Source organism: Zonotrichia leucophrys, chromosome 1, assembly GCF_028769735.1.
Source record: "Zonotrichia leucophrys gambelii isolate GWCS_2022_RI chromosome 1, RI_Zleu_2.0, whole genome shotgun sequence".
Classification (NCBI taxonomy): domain Eukaryota; kingdom Metazoa; phylum Chordata; class Aves; order Passeriformes; family Passerellidae; genus Zonotrichia; species Zonotrichia leucophrys.
The window spans coordinates 112,179,496-112,201,553 of NC_088169.1; the positions used below are offsets into that span (position 1 = coordinate 112,179,496).

At 39.7% G+C, this 22,058-nt stretch overlaps 1 protein-coding gene across 9 annotated transcripts in view; it reads left to right on the forward strand.

The window, feature by feature from the left end:
• Window positions 1-22,058, forward strand: part of POU2F1 (POU class 2 homeobox 1) — a 101,553-nt gene that overhangs the window by 45,008 nt on the left and 34,487 nt on the right. For 3 of the 9 annotated variants that reach the window (XM_064727655.1, XM_064727673.1, XM_064727681.1), the window contains exons 1-3: window positions 9,983-10,152; window positions 14,921-14,986; window positions 21,632-21,732. In XM_064727655.1, coding sequence (XP_064583725.1) covers window positions 10,035-10,152; window positions 14,921-14,986; window positions 21,632-21,732 — 285 coding nt within the window. In that variant the 5' untranslated portion in view covers window positions 9,983-10,034. Of the gene's footprint in view, window positions 1-9,982; window positions 10,153-14,920; window positions 14,987-21,631; window positions 21,733-22,058 lie in introns of those variants that run through there. The other 6 variants (XM_064727691.1, XM_064727700.1, XM_064727709.1 and 3 more) reach the window with 3 other exon arrangements.

A 22,058-nucleotide genomic window follows, 5' to 3' on the forward strand; every position in this document is an offset into this window, starting at 1 on the left:
AGCTGATACGGAAAGAGTACAGTAAAAATTTGAAATATTACAAAGCACTTGTCAGAGAGGTACTGTCTTGTGAAAGTCTTATAACTTGTCCAGAAGGATTTCAGTTTCTGACTTTTCTCTTCCAGCTATGTTTTTTCTTGATGGCAAGGTACAGAATGACAGGCATTTTCCAAATGCTGTAGTGTTTCTTAAACTTCAGCTCCTTGCAGCAGAAAAGAGAAGCCATTTCCCTCACAGGCATCGCCTCTTCTAAATAACAAATATTCACTTTACATGCTGAGCAATTGCTGGACTAGGAACATATCCAGAGGTTTATTTTCCTGTGTTAATCAAGGAAAAATGGATGTGCTTTTTAGTAGATGTTTCCTTTACAAGATGCAGTAATTGGTGTTTCACTTGCTGAGTGTTTAAACTCTGTAGCCAATATGAAGCAGATACAACCTCTTTCTCGTGGCCAGCTGTGCAAGTTGCTATGGGAACTCGGTGGGGACTATCTGCAGATTACTGCTCTGGGGACCACACCTGGCTTATTTGCATTCAATTTAAGTTGGGGAAAATTCAAAAGAAGAAAAGAGGAGTGTAGACTTGCTGGTAGGCAGGCAAAAAAGGGCTTGTCATTTTGAGACTGTGACATTGGATGGAAAAGATGCTCGTATTCACGCTTCTTGCAGGCTCATGCAGGGCTCTGAATTTTGTAACCTTTTTACATGCATTTCACCAGTGTTGTGAGGCTTGTTGGAACTGGAATGTCACAGAGGATTTTTTTTTAATTGCCTCTGACTTAGTTAAATCCCATAGAATTTGCTAACTTTCTCTGCATTTTTAATGAGTAATCTCTCTGTGGTGGGGAGGGATTGTGAAAGCAATGTGGAATACAGGTCCTTCTTTTAAAATGGCATGTTAGATCAACTCAGTGCAGTATTAAAATGTCAGTGCAATATTGAGTGTTGCTGGAGAGCTTAGCTTGAGGGGGTTTTTCTGAATACTCAATTGCTCTGCTTTCAGTGGTGACTGACTTCCTAAGAAGGCTGGGGAATGATTTTCATTCAAGTCAGCAGCAGTGGTCAGTTGGCAGCTCTTGGGCTGTTCCTGGCTGGATTTTTGGGGATGATGGTATCCTGGCACTTAGGGGCTTTCCTTTTTTTCTTGCTTCTTCATCCTCACTACAGCAACTTGCCTTTTGATCACAAAAGTGATGAAAACAGCACTGTATGCTGACTTGCTCTTTATGTTATTTCTTCCACTGGGTTGGCACTGTTGTGGTACCTTTCTGCAGGAAAACAGAACATTTAAACTATTTTCAGAACAGTAGGCTTAGAAGCTTTGAGAAATCTGAGATCACTACCTTATTAAAAAAAAACCCTAATAAAAACATGCATATTGTATATGATATGATATGATATGATATAATATAATATAATATAATATAATATAATATAATATAATATAATATTTTATATAAAACATAAAATATGCATAAATAAAAAGTACATATGTTTATATAGCATATTCATATATACCTATATATATACACATTTTATATATATATATATATATGAAGAATTCTGAGGGTTATTGTGTGGTTGCTTGTAAACAGCTTCAGTTCTGATCTGTTGTTAATGTCACCAGAGCTGTGGTGTCCCTGGAGAATTCCAGTTTTCAGCCTGGCTTGATGCTCTAGATCAGCCTACAGGGGTTTTATTCAGAGGTCTCAGATGGTTATGAGGTGTGCTTGTTTAATTTCTGTAGATTGGTCTACTGACATTCTAGAGTTATTAGTGGTTATTTTTAAATTCTTAGGTGAGCAGTTCCTTGAATTTGGGGTTTAGTGCTCTAAGCTGTGTCTGTGCTAAACTACTTACTTGTATAATTGTATTTGTTATTCTGCTGCTGCTTCTCAGTCAACAACTCCCCATTTTCTTTACTTTCAAAACCTTGCATTTCTAATGCCTTTTTCAATGCATCTGATGAAATTAAGTGATTCTGTAGTTAAATTTGACAGTGTAGGAATCACATTTCCATTTTTGAGCATGGAAATGGCCTGTGTGAGACAGAAATCAGAGTATTCTCCAGAGTGGCATTGGTGGGGTGTGTGCATATGCAAGTGTACTTGATAAAAGTTGTCAGCATTAGTGCTGAGAGTCAGTGTCCCAAAGAGGAAATAAATAGCTGTTGTGAGACTGTAATTTTTAATTTCTTCTGTTTGTCACACAATTTACATGCCAGAATTCATAAGATGGGTGTGTAACACAGGATGGACTGAAGCTGTAGACAGTGGAAGTTTTGAGGCAATATTCCTGCTGGAACCATCTTTCCCATTTGTTTGTTTCTGTGACCTTGCTGCCTGTGTGTTTCACCAGGGTAAACATTTCTCCCTCTTGGATTAAAAAACAGATTTGGGTTAGTATTTCTCCTTGCAGCTGGAGTAGTTTTAAGGCAGACCAACTCTCTTGTGTAGCTGTGTAAGAGGCAGCAGGGCAGCAATGCTGCTTTGTGCTGCCTCAGCATTCCTGGCCCATGGTTGTGGTACTGACAGGGCCCTAAATTCAGGGTCTTGCTTTTAGTTTTTTATTTCTCTGTGGGGGAAAAAAAAAGAAATATGCATATATGAGACTTGTGTTTTATTGAGAAATGGGCAACTAAAAATTTAAGTATTCTGTGCATCACTTTTGAAAATTTTTAGTTAGATCTTTTGACTTAATCTTTTCAAATGTCTTCTTTTAATGTGTAATTTTTAAGTAGATCATGACTTTTTTTTCTTTTGAGAGGATTCTGCACCTGTCAAGCTAATAGTTCCAATCAAAATAAATTACAAAAAGTGAGGCAGTGTGCAAAAGTTTACCTCTTCTCTGATTTGCTGGAGAAATGAACAAGACATCCCTGTGTTCAGTGGCCTGCAAATCCAATGTGCGTGTCTTGCCAGCAAATCCTCTGCAAACACAGCCACAGGTGTCACTCGTGCTGCCCTTCAGCATTGTTTCTAGTAAACCCCTTCTTTGGTTATTTCATGGAAAAGCTGATCAATGCCTTTTCTGCTTTAGCACAGCACAGGTGCTAAAATGGGCAAAACCAGGCTTGTGAACATCTCGTGGAAAAGCTCTATAGGTTGTACTTTATGTGTGTAGTTATCCCGTGGTTCTCACTTTCTGCTGTTCCTAAATTATTGCAAATTAAAGACCCAGATGCCCAAGCACTCTGTATTATATTTTTTTTTCCTGGCTGATAGCAAATACAGTTTTATGTTAGCTCTGAGCAGCCAGGATGATAGATCCTTGGATACGTGTGCTGATGGATGGAATCAGTGTCTGCACTGTGAATAACTCTGTTTCTTTCTTCAGATCTTGCATCTGGCAATTTTTTGTTCAATTTGTAACATACAAAGCAGCTTGTCTGGAATTTGGCCTTTTCCTCTTTTGAGATCAAATAATTTAAGCTTCAGAAAGAAGCATTCTCATGACATGTCTTGTGGTTCCTACAGGTGTTAATAGTGTCTGGATCAGTGTGCTGAGGGCATTAAAGCAATATCCTTCCTTGGATTTGAGATAGTTATTAAGGAAGAGAGAGCAAAAGCAGTTCCTGCAAAGCGTGGGCACAACAGCCGTGCAACTTCAATTCATAGGATGAACTGCAGAGATTTTGCATGTGCTTTTTGCTATTAATTTGTTTGTCAAACACTCTAATTAGCTAACTAGAGCTAAATACTATCAGGGCTGTTGGTATTGATGAATGCACTTGGCTCCAGCAGGATTCATTGCAAGTTAAACCCATGACTTTGATTTCTGTATTTTGAGAGTGACCTGTAGTGGAGTTAATGACAATGTTGGAGGCTCTGGGATTTGAGCAGTGCTGTGTGGTTAAGCCATACACTGAATTAGTCTCTTCTTTGTAGAGCCCCTGCTCATCAAGCTAGACTTGTAATTGCTGCTTTGGCAAAGTGGAGAGCAGGGAAACAGTGTGTTGGCATAAGGCATTATGTTTTGATTTACAGGTGAGTTTGAAAATAATGTTTTTAAGCTTTGAGGGCCTATCCCTGTTATGTGAGTGGACACAGGGAGGCAAAATTAATGCTTTTGGAATGCACATACAGTGATGCTTCCAGGCTGTAATAATTCATACAGCTGCTAAAATAAATATTTCTGTTCAATATTTGAGCTTGGCATAAGTACTCTTCTATGTCAAGGCAAGTCAATTGTGTTGTGATTTGCATATTAGATAATATTTATCTTTCTGAAATATTTGGTATTTTTAGTTTGTATTGCAATAACAATTTGAAACTACCTCATTGCTTGGTGTTTTGGCAGTATGACTGCATTTACCTTTCCCATTCAAATGAGTGCATGATTTCAGTAGAATAGTGGGGAAGACACATTCCCATAAATGTCATTTGTGGGAACAAATCACCCACCTTAGGTCCAGGAGGTACATGAGGATTAGCTGGTGTTCCCTGCCAGGGGAAATTTGGGCTCACCCCATTCCTCATGGGCACCTGATGGTGCTCCAGGTTCTCCAGCTGCCCCAAGGTGCACCATCCATAAAAGCTTGCAAGCTTTTCATGAGTTTGGGTTTGGGTTTTGTTTGGCTGAGGAGGGAAGCTGGGAAGGAGGGGGAAGTAATATGGCTTCTTTTTTTTCCTCAGTACTACTGTAACATAGACATGCACCCTTACATCCCTTTTTTCCTAATTCTGATAAATGTTGAAGTTTTACTGATCTTGTTCTCCAGCCCTCCCTTGTGTTTTGTTCGTGCAACTTCACATCAGTCTTCTCTTCTGACTTTATTTTGTCCTGCAGTCGTTTTTTGAAAAGCAACCTGAGGCATGCAAATCCTGTGAGTGTAATAAAATACAAGAGGTGTTAACTAATATACAAAATATACCTACCCAGGGTGCTCAGTACTTGTGAGTGTGCAATATTTTGGATTTGACAAACCAATAATTTTAAAGGAGAATGAGACTCACATAAGTGGACAAAAAATTCCAAACAGGTGTTTCCCATACAATAGTCACATTTTAAGACATTTTTGTGTGTGTGTTTTTAAAAAAATCCTGTTCAAGTTTGCACAGATTTTTGGTTTTTATACAAGTTTTCTAGAACAATGAATATGTAGTGGTATTGCACCATGCCTGAAGTGTGGAGGAATCAGCATGATTTGTTCATTTTCTATTCTAACTTCAAGTTAAATTGGAAGGAGGTGAATGCCCTGAAGACAATAAATGTGCTAATGTGCAGCAGCTCTGTGGCAGGTGGAACATGGTAGTTAAACACAAATTGGTTTTCAAAGGTGTGACACTTCAGGTTGGTTCTTGAATTTAGTTCCTGGAGTCAGTGCTTATGGTGCATGTAAATAAACAAAAACCCCACTAAAAACAACATGAAAGAAAAGTTTCAAGCCATTATGAAATAGTCATGAAATCATAATGAGTGGAACAGGAGAGCTTAATTCAGAACATGTAAAGACCTAACGTTTACTGCTCTTCAAAATATTCTATAAATTTTAAGTAAATGTTATGACAATAACATTTACTTAGATAACAAGGGTTGGCTGCACTGAATTTGTATCCTTTGCTATTGAAAACATTCAACAGGATGGAAGAAAAACTTAAATGTAAATATAATATGGATGCCTTCTTACATGCCTTGGTTTGTAGGCAGTGAGGGTAGGGCAAAGTGTTCAGATTGCTTGTGGACATTATAATTCTATATTTTTTGAATAAGGATATTTATTTTATTTCTCTCATCATATCACTGCCCTCCTTTCTTCTTCCCTCCTTGTGTGGTGGTATTGTAAATTTGTCATCAACACAGTTTTCTTTCTATGAAAAAAAGACTTAATCCATGGTAGTTGCTACCTTCTGTGGACAAAAATAAGTTGCATAAAAAACCAAACCCACAAACAAACCCTTTTATATTAATGTGTCAGGTGCTTACAAGTATCTGCTGTCCTGCACTGATAAGATAAATTAGCATTCCTGCTTAGCTCTCCACATGCTTAATTTCCTTCAAAAATGTACACAAAGGAATTTTGAAAGGCATTTTGTGTGGTTGAAAGTTTTAAAGGATGTTTATGATTTGAGTTTGTGGGAAGTAAAATTAGATGTAGACTAAAATTCCAATTCATAGCAATTGCCTAATGACTGGTAAGTCTAAACCAGGCCAATTTTATTTGACTTTTCCAGACAACTGCTCTTTCTGGCTCTCAGAGCAAACTTACCAATTTTCAGATAAAATCAATTCTGTTAGCCACAGTCAAAGGTAGTGGCTAAAATTAGAGTTAGCTTGCAGCCCTAGCTATGAACAGACTGCTGTCTGTCCGTAATTACTCTAAGAGGATTGTGCCAACTTTAATAACAGTTTATTTTGTTGAAGTATGTGATTTTTACAATTTTTTAAATAACACATTGGGGTTCTGTTTGTTGAATTTTTTTTTAGGTTTCCCTTGGGTTGTGGGATGGAGACTTGGAAATGTCTTGAGTTACAATGTAGTACCTCCAAGGTAGAATGTCCTAAGCATTGATACACTAATGAAAGCATCATGCTAATGTTGCAGTTATTTCCTTTCCTTGTATTTTGTACTCCATTTGTATGGATTCCTTTGCACTCCACTGTTTAAAAGGGAAATAATGAGTTGGCTTATTGGGTAATCTCATCAGAAAGTGCAGCCCTGAAGTTTGCAAAGGTCATGCTTGTCACTGAGCTGGATAGGGGCAGAAATTTCTTAGCTGTCATGGAGGGCATGTAGTAAATGACATTTTAGTAATATATGGAAACACATCCATATAAAAAACCCAAGAGTTGCATAGTCTACAGGTAAAAATGATGCTTCCCCTCCAAAACCAGAGTTCTTAAGGAATCAGGTATTGTCATTATAACTGAATAAAGAAAGTGACATACTTGTGGGGCAGACTGCAAAAGGAAGACATTGATTTGAAGTGGTATGGTGTGGAAAATACATAGAAAGTGACAAAATAAGTGAATGGGGTAGAAAGAGTCTCCTGAAAATCCACCTTTGTCATACCTGGCTCTGTGTTAGTTCCTTTGGTTTTTAGGAAGAGTTTGAATTGTATTATGGGGGAAAAATCATTATTGTAAAAACTGTAGAATTGGCTAAAGAGGAGAGACACATTTGTTGAGATATCTGTATTTTCATGGGATGTGGTGAGCTTTTTACTTATCACAAAGGGCAGCATTTTCTCTTCAAGAGGTGCCTTTGGAGGAAAAACGAAACTGAGCAAGTTTTGCTTAAACATGAGTTCCAGAAGTATGTTCTTAGTTCAGGATGTTAAGTAACTTTTAATAAGTAGCCAGAAAGAAAAGAATGGGCAGTGTTGTGGCAGAACCTAAAGAGAGCATTACACTAATGTATTCCACCACTGGTTTTGGAGCAGAATGATAGGCACCATTCCTCCCCAGATATTCTCTTTCTCTACTAGAGCAGAGATTAAAGGACTGTCAATGGTAAATTTAAACAAACAAACACAAAAAAACCCAGAGCATAACAAAAAGTGGATGCAACATCCCTGGAAGTGGCCATGGCCAGGCTGGATGGGGCTTGGAGCAACCTGGTCTAGTGAAAGGTGTCCCTGCCCAGGGCAGGGGGCTGGAGCTGCCTGACCATTAAGGTCCCTTCCAGCCCAAACCATTCTACGGTTCTATGAGCTTAGATAAGAGCTAAGGTAATAAAATTGTCAAAGAATGAAGTGGTCACTGAAAGAACCATTTGGTTTGGGTTTTTTGTGCTGTTTGGTTTTGGTTGGCTGGTTGGTTTGGGGAGGGCTTTTGTTGATTTGTCTTCTGTTTTTTGGCCAGTTGTTAGTTTGACACAACAATAATTGTTGACTCCAGTGAGGCTGTTGGTGGGTGTTAGAGCTGCAGGGAAGGTTTGTGTGGGGGTTGGTGTTTGTGAGCAGATCAGCCATGGCCGCACGCGGGCCCGACTGCAACGGTCACTTCCTGCACGCTGGGGCTGCACCTGTGCCCCAGCAGGCAGCCCCTCTGCTCTGAGGGGAGCTCTGCTCTGCTCTCCTGCTCTGCTCTCCTGCTCTGCTCTCCTGCTCTCCTGCTCTGCTCAGCCCCTTGCTTTGCCAACTGCTTGCTTTCCTACACCATTGATGTCCAGGCTCTTCCAATAAAGCAAACGGATTATCTCCAGTGCACTCCAAAAGTAAGTGTGCAGGAGTGAAGTTTACTGAAGGTCTGTGAAGCATGAATGTGTGCCTCAGAGGTCTCAGTGGGACACATTAGTGAGTAGAAAACCAGGTATTAGGAAAACCTATTCAGCACATGCAGTTGTCTCCCTGTAGTAGGGAGCACCTTCTCCCTCTCTTCTTGCAATCTTTTTCAAGTGTAGATCACTCATGTTAAATATATAGCTGGGAACATCTTGTGTTAAGTAGAGATATGAACCTGAACAGAAGAAGAGGTCAAGCGTGGAAATAAATTCCAGTCAGTACTGGATGATTGAGAAGTCCCTTTTCTCTCACTCCCTCTTGTTTGTAGAGGGGGTGCTTGAATTCACTTGAGAAATGAGGAGAAGAAAAGTACAGCTACGGCATTTTTAAAGAAAAGAAAAAGAAAAAAACAACTTACTCTTTAAATTCACATTAGCACCTGGAAGTGGGTGGCTCAACCCTATAATCATCTGCATCATCATACTATCTTTTCCTGATCAGAATATGGAGTGATAAATTTTGTGATGGCCACATCATGCTTGAATTTATATAAAAACGTTCTTGCTGTTTAGGACATGAGTTTTTGAGTGGCAAACAAACTATTTGAAATGGTTTAATAGAGCCTCATAGTTAGTCCACTTACTTCTGTGGACCACTTTTGGAAAAGAAGATTGATTTCTCCATAGACCAAAGCCTCCTCTCCGTTCTCCAGTGCACTTTGTGGTCACAGCGGCAAGCGCGTTCTGGTTATCACTGAGTGCTTCAAAGATGCAACGTGGGTGTGACGTGCCCCTTTGAAAAACCATAGCTCTGCAAATAAGCTTTCTTTAGCCATATTGTGTACATGCTTGAAGGGATTAGTAATAGATTTTTGGGTTTTTTTCTTGCAAGTCATTGGAAAGCAAAAGACTAAATCTATTTTGATTTCACTCGGGATAGATTAATGGGTGTCAAATGTTACACAATACTTGACATATCCACTGCTGCTAAGTTGGCCGTGGCAAAGGGATTACCCGATAATGAATCACCAAGCTCTTTAGCCGTTTAAAGGGAATCGTGCCACTTCCTTGCCCTGCCAGGGCTCCCTTCCCTGCCTGGGACCGTGCTGAGACAGTGCGGGTTCGCGTGTGGAAAACTCCACGCAGATGTGCGAGGCTTGACAGCTTTGTGTTCAGCTTCTACCTTGCTAATTGTTTTCGTGGGATTATTTGGATTGTGTGGAAAGCTTTTTCCAAATCCCCTTTATTACTGATGTTATTGTTGCCAGCAGGAATAAGATTAAAGGTGCTTAAGTCTGTAGAGTTGTTTCTAATTTGTACGTGTCATTTCAGTGGCATTTGAACAGAACTCTGTCTCTTCCCCTCCCTGATCCCCTGTGGTACTGTGCTTGAGTTAGGGCTGAGAAGCCAAGCTATTGGAAGAAAATTCATTTTGTTCCCTAATTATTATGCTGGCACTCGGGAGATAATTTTTCCCTTCATGCACTGCCAATTAATATGCAAATGAGCTGATAAATATTTATACCGTGATTTAAATTATGCAGGGAGCGCTTTCAGTGTACTCTGCAAATGAATTGTTCATGGACTTCAAAGTGCTGGCTGCTGTGCTAACGAGAGGAGATTTGCATAAGGCCCTAATCAGGCGCATACTGATTAAGCTTCATTATGGAAACTGCCAGCTGCAATCTTTGTTTCTATTTTATTACAAAAAGGGGAACTTTTCACGCTTCAGTCGCCTTGACAATGTCAGACACAGCTAGTAGGAGAGACTAAAACTCCACACAGCAACTGAAGTTTCCCTGTTCAGTTGAAGATTGCTATGGTGTAACTGAAGTTGTATTTCTCCCCCCACCTCCCCACTCCCTTTCATGTTCAGTGAGAGCAGTAGTGTAGATTTGATAGAAATTGCCATTCTCCCGTTCCTTGGACTATCTGAACCTGTAGAGGATACCACAGCAATGCTGGACTGCAGCGACTACGTTCTAGGTGGGTACCAGCTCAGCTCTTTCTTGTGGACACCGAGGCTGGGAGATTGCCTATGCAGAGGCTTCATCACATATGCAGAAGGTATTTGTGGGGCTGCAGCTCAGCAGTGCATCGGCAGCAATAGCTGCCTGCTAGGTGCATGGCTTGCTCTGTACCAGGGAAATACATCCTTTGGTTGGTTTGTTCGTTCCTTTGGTTGTTTGCCTTCTTTTCCCTGGCTCCAGGAGAATTTGTTTCCTTTGCACAGACTTGGGTGATATTAATACAGACCTTTTGCTTTTAGGATTTCAGTCTGAGAAGCATTTGCCTTCTAACAAACACTGGGCTTGACTTGCATATCTGTGTGTTATGCATTTTAAAGCATTAAAATGAATGAGAGGGAGCCTAAGTGTTGAAGGAATTTAGTAACTGTATTGAGCCATTCCACAACAGAATGTATGTTATGTCTGTGTGTTTTTAATATAGCAAGGTTCTTCGTGTGTAATAGAAAATAAGGGGGAGTGCACAGTGGTTGCCATTGATACCGTTGCAAGCTGTGCTTAAGGTTACTGGGATAATATATTTCCTGCACTGAGATTCCATCAGGACTGCAGAGCAGACATGCCATAATTCCTTCTTCGTGTCTTTTAAAGTTATTTATAGTAATGGATCATCTCAATTTTACAATAGGCTTTATTTATTTTCAAGGCTTTTCCCCCCGAAGCTCAATGTGTGTGTATATATATATATATATATTTATTTATTTATTTATTTATTATTATTCTTTTCATTCCATCATATAAGTTCATGTAAGAACTTATATCTCTAAGTAAAAGAATATTTTTTAATGGTAAATTTTAAAGCAGACATTTGAGTATGTTTGTTTCTGAATATGATGTGGTTTTTGAAAATGAGTTTCTAAATAATTCTTGTCCTGTTTTCACTCACATTAAACTTGGTTTTTCCAATGCACTTAAATGAATCATTGTTGCTGGTGCAAATGGAATATTAGGCAGTTCCACTTTAATGGGTGAAAGGAAACAGTTAATGGTTTATACCATGTTAAGATTTTCTTTGCTTTGCCAGCTGTGTGCAGTCTTTATAACGCTTCAGGTTGGTCCGGTGTGCACTGCTTCTGTCCCCTGAATGCCTTTGGAAATGTTCCTGAGGGTGTGTGAAAGGCTGGCACAGCACTGCCTGGCGACACCTCAGCCCTGCTAGCAGAGCAGCAGCATGGAATGGATTCACTCCTGAGAGTTTGATTTCAGTCATGCACCTGCTGCTTTCGATCCTTCCTTCTGGGGAGTTTGTTTTTAGATAATGTTGGCAGAAGTTGTAGCCCAGGGCCTTTATTTAAAACCCAAGGAAGATCTAAAGGAAGAAAAAAAGGTGAAGGCATTAAGGCTTGGGGTTTTTTTAGCCCACTTCATTTGTTTATTCTTTTAAGTTTGAAGCAGAAATGGCACGAGCACATATAAACCAAGTAGCCTTTTTATTCGACACAGAATGAATCGGTGGTTAAGTATCCCGCGGACACGAGCCTGTTTTGCTGGTAGCAGTTTTGTGCTTCAGATGGATGTCATACCATTTGCAATGGAAATAGCTGCATTGTTCTTGATGCTTTACATGCAGAAGGCCCACAGATTGAACAAGAAATAGTCAGCTGGTGAAATAATGGATGCTATCCTTCGCTTGAACCTGAGCACTACCAGAAAGATGTTTCTTCTTCCAACTTGCTGCTTTTTTCTATAGCAATGTTTGAGGTCTTTGTTAAGGATGGATCTTTACAATAAAATATTCTTCATTTAGACAGGCTTTTGGTAGTTAAGTAAACTTTGTGTATGACTAGTAGTATAAAACCTATTCTAGAAGGATGTATTTTGCAGCATAGCCTGACAGAAAAACGTGTCCTGGCTTGCTTTTTGGAAAGAGGTCTGTACAGTTATAGCTCTGTGTGACTGAGCAAACTTGCTCATCATGTAGGAAGGCTTCTTGTGTGAGCTTCCTCATGGGACAGAACAGTGACTGTCCTGCTTGTGTTCTGTGCACAGGACAGCTGTGTCCCTCCTCTGGGTTTAGTTTGTTTTGCTTATTCTATCATTAGTAGCCTGCACCTTGGCTCTAATATTTTAATTCCTGCTACAAACTGGCAACAGGAGGGTCTCTCATGTTTTTCTAGCATGAACTTTCTGAAGTGGTTCAGCAAATGGATTCTATGTTTCTGAGACAACTTTCTCAACCCGTGCTCTTCCCTTTTGTGGTCAGTTGTATCTTGGGTTCAAGCTATTCTTCTGCTCTGGGCTTAAAAATTACATCCTATGTCCAGCAGCCTCCTGAATTAGCCTGGTTTCCACAACCAAATGTATTTGACTTGTAACAACTCTTTGCTCATTTTCCTGTTGGATAAGGACTCTTCATATTTACTTCCAAAGCAAAGGACTCCCATTTGGTGTTCTCTAAAGTGAAATTTCAGTAGCCATCTGTGTGTAAAGGAATGAAGTAATGCTGCTTATCAAATGCATGTTGCCTGTAATCACTCTAAACAAGTGTGCTGTTGCCACAACAATAAACTCCATTTAAGATATATACAATGTCTAGATAGAAACACAGATCTGTCAGCAGAGAGGGCCAAGTCCAGAGCAGACATTTCTCTATAGTCAGTGGAACCCGTGTTCTGTTTCTAGAGTGTGAATCATGCTATCCAAATGTGGAAAATGACAAAATAAGGAGCCTGGAAGCAATAGGTTCTGTACCTGCAACCTTAGCAGAACTCTTGTTTTTCAAGACTCTGAATTTGTAGCTTGAATGTGCTAAGGAGAGGTTGTGAAACACAGGGCAAAACTTGCTGAAGTGTGGGCCAGCAGCACTCAGCTGCAAAGTTTCTCCTCATTCCCTCCCCCTTTCCAAAAGCAGTTTAACACATCTGCCTTTATACTAAGGGTAACCCTGATAGTCCAGATCTCTTGTACATGTGGCTGAACATGTGAAAGATGTAAGAATAGGCATAGGAATTTTCTGAGAAGAGTTGAGGCTCTGGAGATGTTGTGTTAGCTTGTCAGGGGAGGTTTTGTGGTTGTTACAGTCCTGGATTTTCACGACTCTCTTGGGTTCAACTGCCACAGTTGTTCATGTGGAAAATAATATTAGTTTTAAAAATATTGATCAAAGAATCACAGAATGATTTGGTTTGGGAGGGACCTTAAAGATTATCCAGTTTCAACCCTCAACCCCCCTGCCAAGGGCAGGGATACCTTGCTCTAGATCAGGTTGCTCAGAACCCATCCAAACTGGCCTTGAAAACTTTCAGGGTGGGACATCCACCACATCTCTGGGCAACCTGTTCCAGTGGCTCACCACCCTCCCAGTAAGAATTTCTTACTAATATCCAGTCCAAACTTGCCCTCTTTCAGTTTAAAGCCATTCTCCCCTCACTACATGCCCTTCTAAAAATTCCCTCTCCAGCTCTCTTGCAGGCTTCTTTAGGTACTGGGAGGCTGCTGTGAAGCCTTCATGGAGTCTTCTCCAGGCTCCACAGCCCCAGCTCCCTCAGCCTTTCCCCATGGCTGAGGTGCTGCAGCCCTCAGACCCCCTTGGTGGCCTCTGAACTCACTCCAGCGGGTCCCTGTCCTTGCTGTGCCCTGTGGTAGCAGGTGGTGGCACATGGCAGTGGTCCATCTTCTCATTTCCAGCTGTCATGGACTCCCAGGCAGTCTGGCCATTCTTCTTGGAGATGCAGCACAGTTAATGCTGCTCCTGTATTCTTCTTCAGCCTGGTGGTATTTTGGAAATCACTGCTTTGATGAAAGTACATGACAGAGGTAACCTTTTAAGCACCTAGGAAGAGAATATCCTGGAGTAAAGGGTTCATTTTAAGCTCATTGAAGTTGCTTTTAGCTCATTATGGGAATGGAAGAGTGTGCTCAAGGATTTGCTTACACTTCTTTTTATGAGCTGTTCTGTCTTGAGATTCTTTTTGTAATTTTGGTTTGTGATAATGTGGCACACTGGGGTCGGTGGCAAGGAATGAGGAGGTAATAAGCTGGCAAGCTGATGCTGTACACAGAACATCTGTATAGATTCCTATATAAGGAAACTATATTCTCTGTCTGCCATCTGGAGAGGCCCTCTGCATTGCACTGTATTCAGCTGACAGGCTTTGAAACCAGGAACAGACTTTTCAATGCATTCATCCACAGGGAGAAAGAAGAGGAATTATTTTATGTTTGTATGGTTTTGCCTGAATATATAGGAAATATAAAATAACTTAATGTCAGTGACATTCCAGTAAAATAGAAATGCAGTATTAGGAAAATGGCATCCATTTAATTATAATGACTGAATTTCCTTTCTTTTGTTGGGGTGGGGCGGGGGGAGCAAACACAAGAATAATGTAGGCCATGATAGTCAGACTTAATGTTTTTGAATCTTGGTGTAATCATTGTTCCTTCTTCCCCCCCTCCTTTTTTTTCTTCTATGACTTTCATTGTATTGAAAATTAAGTTTCTACCTATCATTGCCCTCCAGCATGCTGTCTTTTATTCCCTTAATACCATGTTTTCACATATGGGAATAATGTCATAGAAAATTTTGAAATAATATTTATCTGGAAGATTCAGTATTGTGTTCTGATTTTGCTTGTTCTTTTTTTTTTTTGTGTGTTATAAATCTGAATAAGGGTAAAGTACATAGCAAATTTCTTCTGTTCTGTATTTCCCTTGAACAAAAAGGTATGAACAGATTTGGGGATTTTTTGCTGTATTGTTTTATCTTTCTTTCTGTTTTAATGCAGACTCAAGAATGAACAATCCGTCAGAAACCAGTAAACCATCGATGGAGAGTGGGGACGGGAACACAGGTAGGAAATGATCAATTGGTGCAGATGTGTTCTGGTGGAATTGAATGGATATTAAAAGCAAAATTTCTTTACCTATTTAGTGGGATTTTAAAAACCCACAAAGCCAAACAAATAAAAAGCTACACCCTTTGATTTCAGATTCCTGGGAATGCTTTTGTCATTAACCCTACTGCATACAGGGCTTTATTCATACCTACTTTATTGGAGCACCATCCACGCTTTTTATATAAGATTTCCCTTCCCCATTTTTTTAATCTGTAATGTTTCTGGTACTACCAAAGCTCTGGTGGCACTAGCTCTCCATAAATAGTCTCATTTTTTCCTGGCAGAGCATACCTTTGGCACTTCTAACTTCATGGTTTATTTTTGGGTTGAAATTTTCCCTGGCAGATGTGGGCCACTGCCTGATCCTGTTTCCATTTTAGATTTCATTCAAGCTGTCACAACAGTTCTCAAGAACAAGTCAAATGGAGAAAGCATAATATATCAATTTTTTTTTTTTTTAGTTTTAGTCAGCTTTTCTGTAATTTCTTAGCGTGTTAGAAGAGAACCTTGAAATTTGGTGGGGAAGAACAGATTTTGTGTCAGGGCCACTCTTAAGATGTGACCAATTCTAAGCCATTGAAGAAGCTCATTGAGCCACTATAACTTAACCATGCTATCTCATGCTTTAGTTCCTTTCTGGAGGTAATGTAATGCTCATTCTGAGTGTAAGAGAAATGACAGTTCTGAATGGAAAGTAAGTGGTTTAGCCTAGCTCAGAATCTTTTCTCAGCTCAGAATAGCATTTGGGAAGAGAAAATTCTGATGAGAGGGAACTTGTTGCTTTGAGAGAAGTCTGGTTACCTTGTATGAGGAAAACAAGTTTTCTTCTTCATGGTTTGATAATAAGAGTTTTATTTTAAACTCTGGAGTTGTGATGAAGTTGACATTATTTAATTTTCTTTTTCTGAGAGGTTGGATTTTTATGCCAATGTATGGGTTCAGTGAAAAGGAATTCTTCCTGCTTAATAATCTGTGTTTTGTTGCTGGCATCTCAGGTTTTATAATTGTCATTGTATTTTAATGAGAGTGGTATCAGTTTTTTTTCTGCACAGAAGTGTTTTATTATGTATTTAAGGGTCTAAGATTATATAAAACATTATTTCAAAAACATATGGGCCATAAATATTTCATGATCATAAACAGCATCAAGGGAACAATGGTTTTAAATATCCCTGTGGACTCCTTGTAGCTGGGGGTTGTGTGTAAACTTCTGAAAAAATTCAGATTTCCTCCCCTGTGTGGCCACAGTTCCCTGCATGTGCTTTCTCCAGAGTGCATTCCCAACACATTTCTTTTAGTGCAACTTTAGCAGTTTCACCTCAAGTGAGCTGGTAAGGAGGAGGATTTGTTTTATTCAAAGGCAATCAGTCAGTTATCACAGGAGCATTGCATTTGCTTCAGCAGATGCTGAATTCTAAACAATTCTGCTCTCTTAGGCAAATATTTCATCATTGTGAAGGTGGGGGTCATGACATGAAATGGATGGATTGTAAAGCTGCATGTGTAGATCCTTTCATGTTAAAAGGGATACAATGACTGTATTTTTTTTATACTCTAATATTATGTTAAAGTTCATTATTACAGAAGTTTGACTCTGACTGGTGTTTAAAACTTTTGGAATTTTGCTTCTTTAGTTTAAATGTTTCCCATCTTTCCTTCCAGTTTTGTATCCTGATTTTTAAATTACATGAGCTAAAGTAATCTAGAATTTTTGAGGACTCTCTGTTCTGCAGTCATTGCTTTGTTTTAAAACATAGTGCTCCTAAACCCCTAGAGATAGTGATTGATGGCATTTGTGATGTTCTTTGGGAGCTCAAGCATCAGTTGTATTAGTCAACTTGGCAGATGTTAGGCTCTGAAAGGAATACTCAGAGAATGTAATTTTAGGCTTCTGATCGGGGTACTTAGATTATGGTTCTGGGCTCAGTGCATACTTGAGTGAAAAGAAGTCAGCTTTCAGCTCGGATGCTGAGGAACTGGAAGTGCCATTGATTTTCTGTCAGTGCTTGTGCTCCCCAGATAATGCCCGATGATGATTTTTATAAACACTCGGAGTTCTTATTTTTGTAACTTTCTCTAACTGTCTGCTTCCCAGTGACATTTGTAAATCACTTGAGTCTGCTGTGTAAACACTAATAGTCTATCTTTTAAACTTCAGTGGATGCTTGTTTGGGTCATTCTTGTTTTAAACTGTAGTGAGATAATGTGACTTGAAAATGTTAAGAGAAATTATTGTGGAGCGTGAATTTACATTTGGCAGAGCTGTTGTTCTCAGGGAAAAAAAATAACACCTCTGGTTAAAGATGACATCAGTAGTTCTCTGAACTATCAGCTAAGTTTCATGGAAGTTAACAAACTTGGTTTTTTTTATTTTGAGCTCTGACTATTTAAGAAACATCATAAAGTCCCCCAATTATGTTAGTCACAATACAGTGCCTGAAATATGTTATGATTTTAAATTTTTTGTGCTAACTGGACTTCCCTTTTAAGCATCTGAAAAACGAACCCATATTTCAGACCAATTAAAAACAACAACCAAAACATTTGAGTACAGGATCTGTTGAATGGCTGTTTTCTTAAGAACATGTATTGACCAACTGGTCATCAGTATTGCACCTTTGGAGAAATCTTTTCCAGGCTTCAGTTGTGGGCAGACAGTCTACATAGTATCTGCTGGAGAAAGGAGAAGTAAGAAAAATATCTTACCTTACAGTAAAACCCTTTTGATCTCCTTTTTATAGGCAGCAGAAAATTTTCCAAAACACCTCAACCTTTTTGTTTGTTTAATGCATCTTCTCTTGTAAAAGCTGTGTGAATGCAGAACTGTGAAAAGTCAAGGTTATAATGACTATGGAAACTGTACTGTTATGACATTTGTTGACATAGCAGCAAAATAATAATTATTGTAAGTGTAGTATTTGGAAGGATTCTAAGGATACTTGTTTGCATTGCTTCATTTCCAAAGATGGATATTTCCAGTTTCCATAAGAAGGATGTCTGTAGGAGGGAGACCATGAACTATTCTTCAACTGCTAAAATCAGGCAATTATCAATGCTGAACTTGGTGTTAGGAAATGTGGATAGGGAAACAACAATTTCTGAGTATTGGGGGTATCTCTCTGTCTTTCAGCAGAGGTGGGGAGAGAGAGGTAACCTAGGAAAATATGGTTGTGGTGCTGGGAGATGTCTCCCAGAGTGCACATACCCACTCCAGCTGGCTTTGAAATCATCCTTCTCCTTGGCTGCCTTCCCTTCCTGAGTTCTTTCTTGCACCTGATTCCACATCTCCCCTGATCTGGAGTTCCTCACTCCTCTTCCTTTCTAATGCAGTTTACAAACTCAGGCTGAGGTCTGATGATTTTAATCTGAAATTTTGAGAGTAAGTTTTTCTCCTGAGTGCAGGTGCAGTGTTACCTTGCCTGTTCTACTTTGTCATGCCTTTACCCTCTGCAAGTACAATTCCAAAATGCCATATAATAATCCCTGTTCAGTATCTATAGTTCTGTTCCTTTCCCTGGAGTAGCACTGTATTAGTCTTCATCCAAAGCAGCTCTGTGAAGTAGCTGAGCACATGGCTGAATTTATGCCAGAATTTAAACCTGCTTGGGTTACACTGGACCTCGACTGTAAGGGTGAAATTCCATCCCATGGCTGGCTGGGGGTGGAGCACCCAGACCAAAGCAAGCTCTACTGGTGGAATACCAAAAGGGGCAGGAGAGGGAGCTGTCCAAGATGGAGCTGGAACCAAGAAGAAAGGAGAGATGGAACATGGAGAGTTCCCACTCTTTTGGGGCTGTTTTTGGTGTTGGCGAGCTCTAGCAGTTATTGAAATTGGGATGAAGATGGAAAATGGATTAATACCCTGAACTGTTAAAGTCATGCTGCGTGTGATTGTATCTGCTATGGCTGTTAATCATCACAGAGTTTTGTATGTAACTCTCATCTTGAACAAAAGTGGCATTCTAGTCCTTTCTGTCCTTACAATATGCTGACCTTCTGCTTTTGACAGCACCATTTTCCAGCTCCTTTTCAGATATCTTAGATTCCATGGGAGTGGTGCCACATCCTTCTGAGCACCTTAAAAGCAAGGCCTCTCATATGCTGGACTCACTTCATTTTCCTTGCTGTTCTTCAAAAGACATGGACATCCTGTGATAAATGCAAGCAGCCAGGGTAGCATTCCTTCCAAAATTAAGGCTGCATCCAGGGGGGAAGAGACATTGTGCTTCTAAACCAAACCTAACTGAGTTTAAGCTGCAAGTAGTAGAACAGAGAGTGAACAGGTGTGATGTGCATTTTTTCACCCTGAGGCCTGGGGAGAGGGAGTTGATGTCTTTCAATTGAAATTGATTTAAATTTCAACTTAAACTGATCTCTTTGAATTTAAAGAAAATGTTGTTTTCTCTCAGTGCCTAAGTTGTTTGTTGGGAGCCATGAAGATTTTAAGCTCAATCTTGGAGCTTGCTTTGTTCTAAACTATCACCTTGGAGGCTTTTTTCAGATTTCCATATTAAGAGTCAGCAGAACTGATAACTGGAGCATTTCTTCTGCACACTTGCACAGTAGTGCTCTTTTAACATGGTATCATGATTTTTGAGGCTCTTTTTGGGAGATAGCTAACTAGAGCAGCTTCACTTATTTACCCAAGGTGAGGCCTGCAGCTGGTTCTCTCAGAAACAGATAAATTTTTTAACCCCCACAAGTTTCCTATTGGAATGAGGAGTATTTGCCCTCCAGTAGGTTTTCTTATCTGTATTTTTTTCACTCCTTGACCATTGAAAAGTAATTCAAAACCTTTGATTAAATGAGGAGGTGGTAGGTTGTTTCCTTTGACTTATGGTAGCTATTTGTCAGGAATTATTTTTATATATTTACCCAACTACTGTTTCATTCCCTTTGTATTCTACATGGAGAGAATTCTGTAGTTTACTGGAAAGAATGAAGATAGATGAGATTCTTCTGGTTCTTTCTAGCAGACCTTCTTATATACCATTCTTTGGAGAAAGGCAACCAAGTTGCATTCCTTCAGGAGCAATTCAGACCAGTGAGAGTCCCTGTATTCACGTTGAATGGGCATTTTAGACTAATTAAGCAAAATCATTTGATGCAGTTGAAAATTGGAATATTTTTAACCCATCTGTGGATCTTTGGCTGTATGTATGTCTCTTAAGTTTGTAAACCTTGGCCCAAAGCATGGAATTGAAAACTTGGGAGTCAACCAAATCTTCCCACACAGAACCCCCACCAAAGATGCATCAAAGGGCCACCTTAGGTATACTTTACATGGATGGTAGAAAGTTTGATATTATGTCAGTGTTCAATTGAACAGTGGCTCAGTCTTTGGAAATGTGACCTGTGTAAGCTGTTTACAGGTCAAAACAGCAGAGTGAGCTATTGGACAGTCTGTTTTACCAATCACATTTTATGCCTGTTTGCAAGGAATGGTAACCACCTGTTGTTGTTCAACAACAGTGACTCTTGCTCAGTAGATAACCTAGGTTTTTATGGCAGAGAATGTAGATGATGGAAGGAATTTTGAAGTTATTATGTTACTATGCACACCTGCCTGTGGGCTCTGAACAAAATCTGATTGTCATGATGAATAAACATGCAAGTCTAAAGCTGGTTTAGCTTCATTTCAGTCACGCTATTTTAAAGATTGCATCATCTGTTCTAGAAATTCCCTGCAGCCTAACACACTTGGAGTCTCCCTTCCTGTGGGTTGTAACAAAAATGCCTCCAAACCCACTTGTTTTTGTTTTTTTTCTTCTCACACCCAAATTATTTTGTGATAATTGGGAGGTTTTCATGTCTTCTGAGCAGTTTAGGGAAAGATTGCAAAAATGTAGGAAAAGAAGCGGGTTTTAGTTACATGAGAGTAAGTGAAGAAGCAGAAGCAAGCCAAGGCAGTTATCTTATCTAATGAGACCTCTGAAGAAACTTTAACAGAAATGTAGAGGAGTAATTTCTGGAAAGAGTAAAACTGTGGCCCATAACTGCTGTATATAGTTGGGACTTCTGTTTTCATCAAGTGTTATTTTACCTGTCCTTTAGGAGAGGTGGCTTTTATATGAGCCTTGCTGTTGGCACTTTGTGAATTTAAATTTAGTCTTCAACTGTTGAATAGGGGGTGCATGGAGAATGGAAACACAGTTTAATCACAGCAGCAAGCACCCATTTGGTTCTCAAGCTGTGTAGAGTGATGGGATAGCAGAGTACATGGAAACACAGGTCATAGAATTGTTTAGGTTGGAGAAGACCTTTAAGATCATCAAGCCCAACTGTTAATGCTGCCAAGTTCCCCTTTAAACCATGGCCTTAAGTGCCACATCTGCACATCTTTTAAATATCTTCAGGGTACACAAATAGATGATGGAGGCTAAAGAAAATATGATGTTGCTTTTGTTCAGCTGACAAACGCTCTGTTACTGAAGCTTGGACTCTGCTTCCCACCCCACTAAAAAAATGCAATTCTTGTTACTTTCAGAGTGTTTTTTTACTATATAATGTTGAGAGAATAGCAGGAAAGTTGGAGTGTTAATTGTTATTCCACTCACTAAAAGCAGTAATGAACAGTTTCCAATATCTCTCTTTCTCCAGGCACGCAAACGAACGGCCTGGACTTTCAAAAGCAGCCTGTGCCTGTCGGAGGAGCAATCTCTACAGCCCAGGCCCAGGCCTTCCTTGGGCACCTTCATCAGGTAAGAGAAGAGACATTTCAGACAGAGGAGCTCAGCTGCTCTATTGTGTTCCATGTTCTCTCTCTCTGTGGATGATGGAGAGTCATTTGTTGGAACATAAATCTGGGTACACCACCTGGTTAATGAGCGTGGATGGGAAAAGTCCTAATTGTGGCATTCACTTCATTGCATTAGGCTGCAGAACATGTCAAGATAGGGTGAGACCTCTTGGAGAGAACTGCAAAACACATTTTTGGTGACTTGAGAATGCCTAATTGTTGTGGTGTGGTTTTGAGTTGGTTTTTTGTTTGTTTGCTTTGTTGTTGTTGTTTTAACTTAATAGAGTG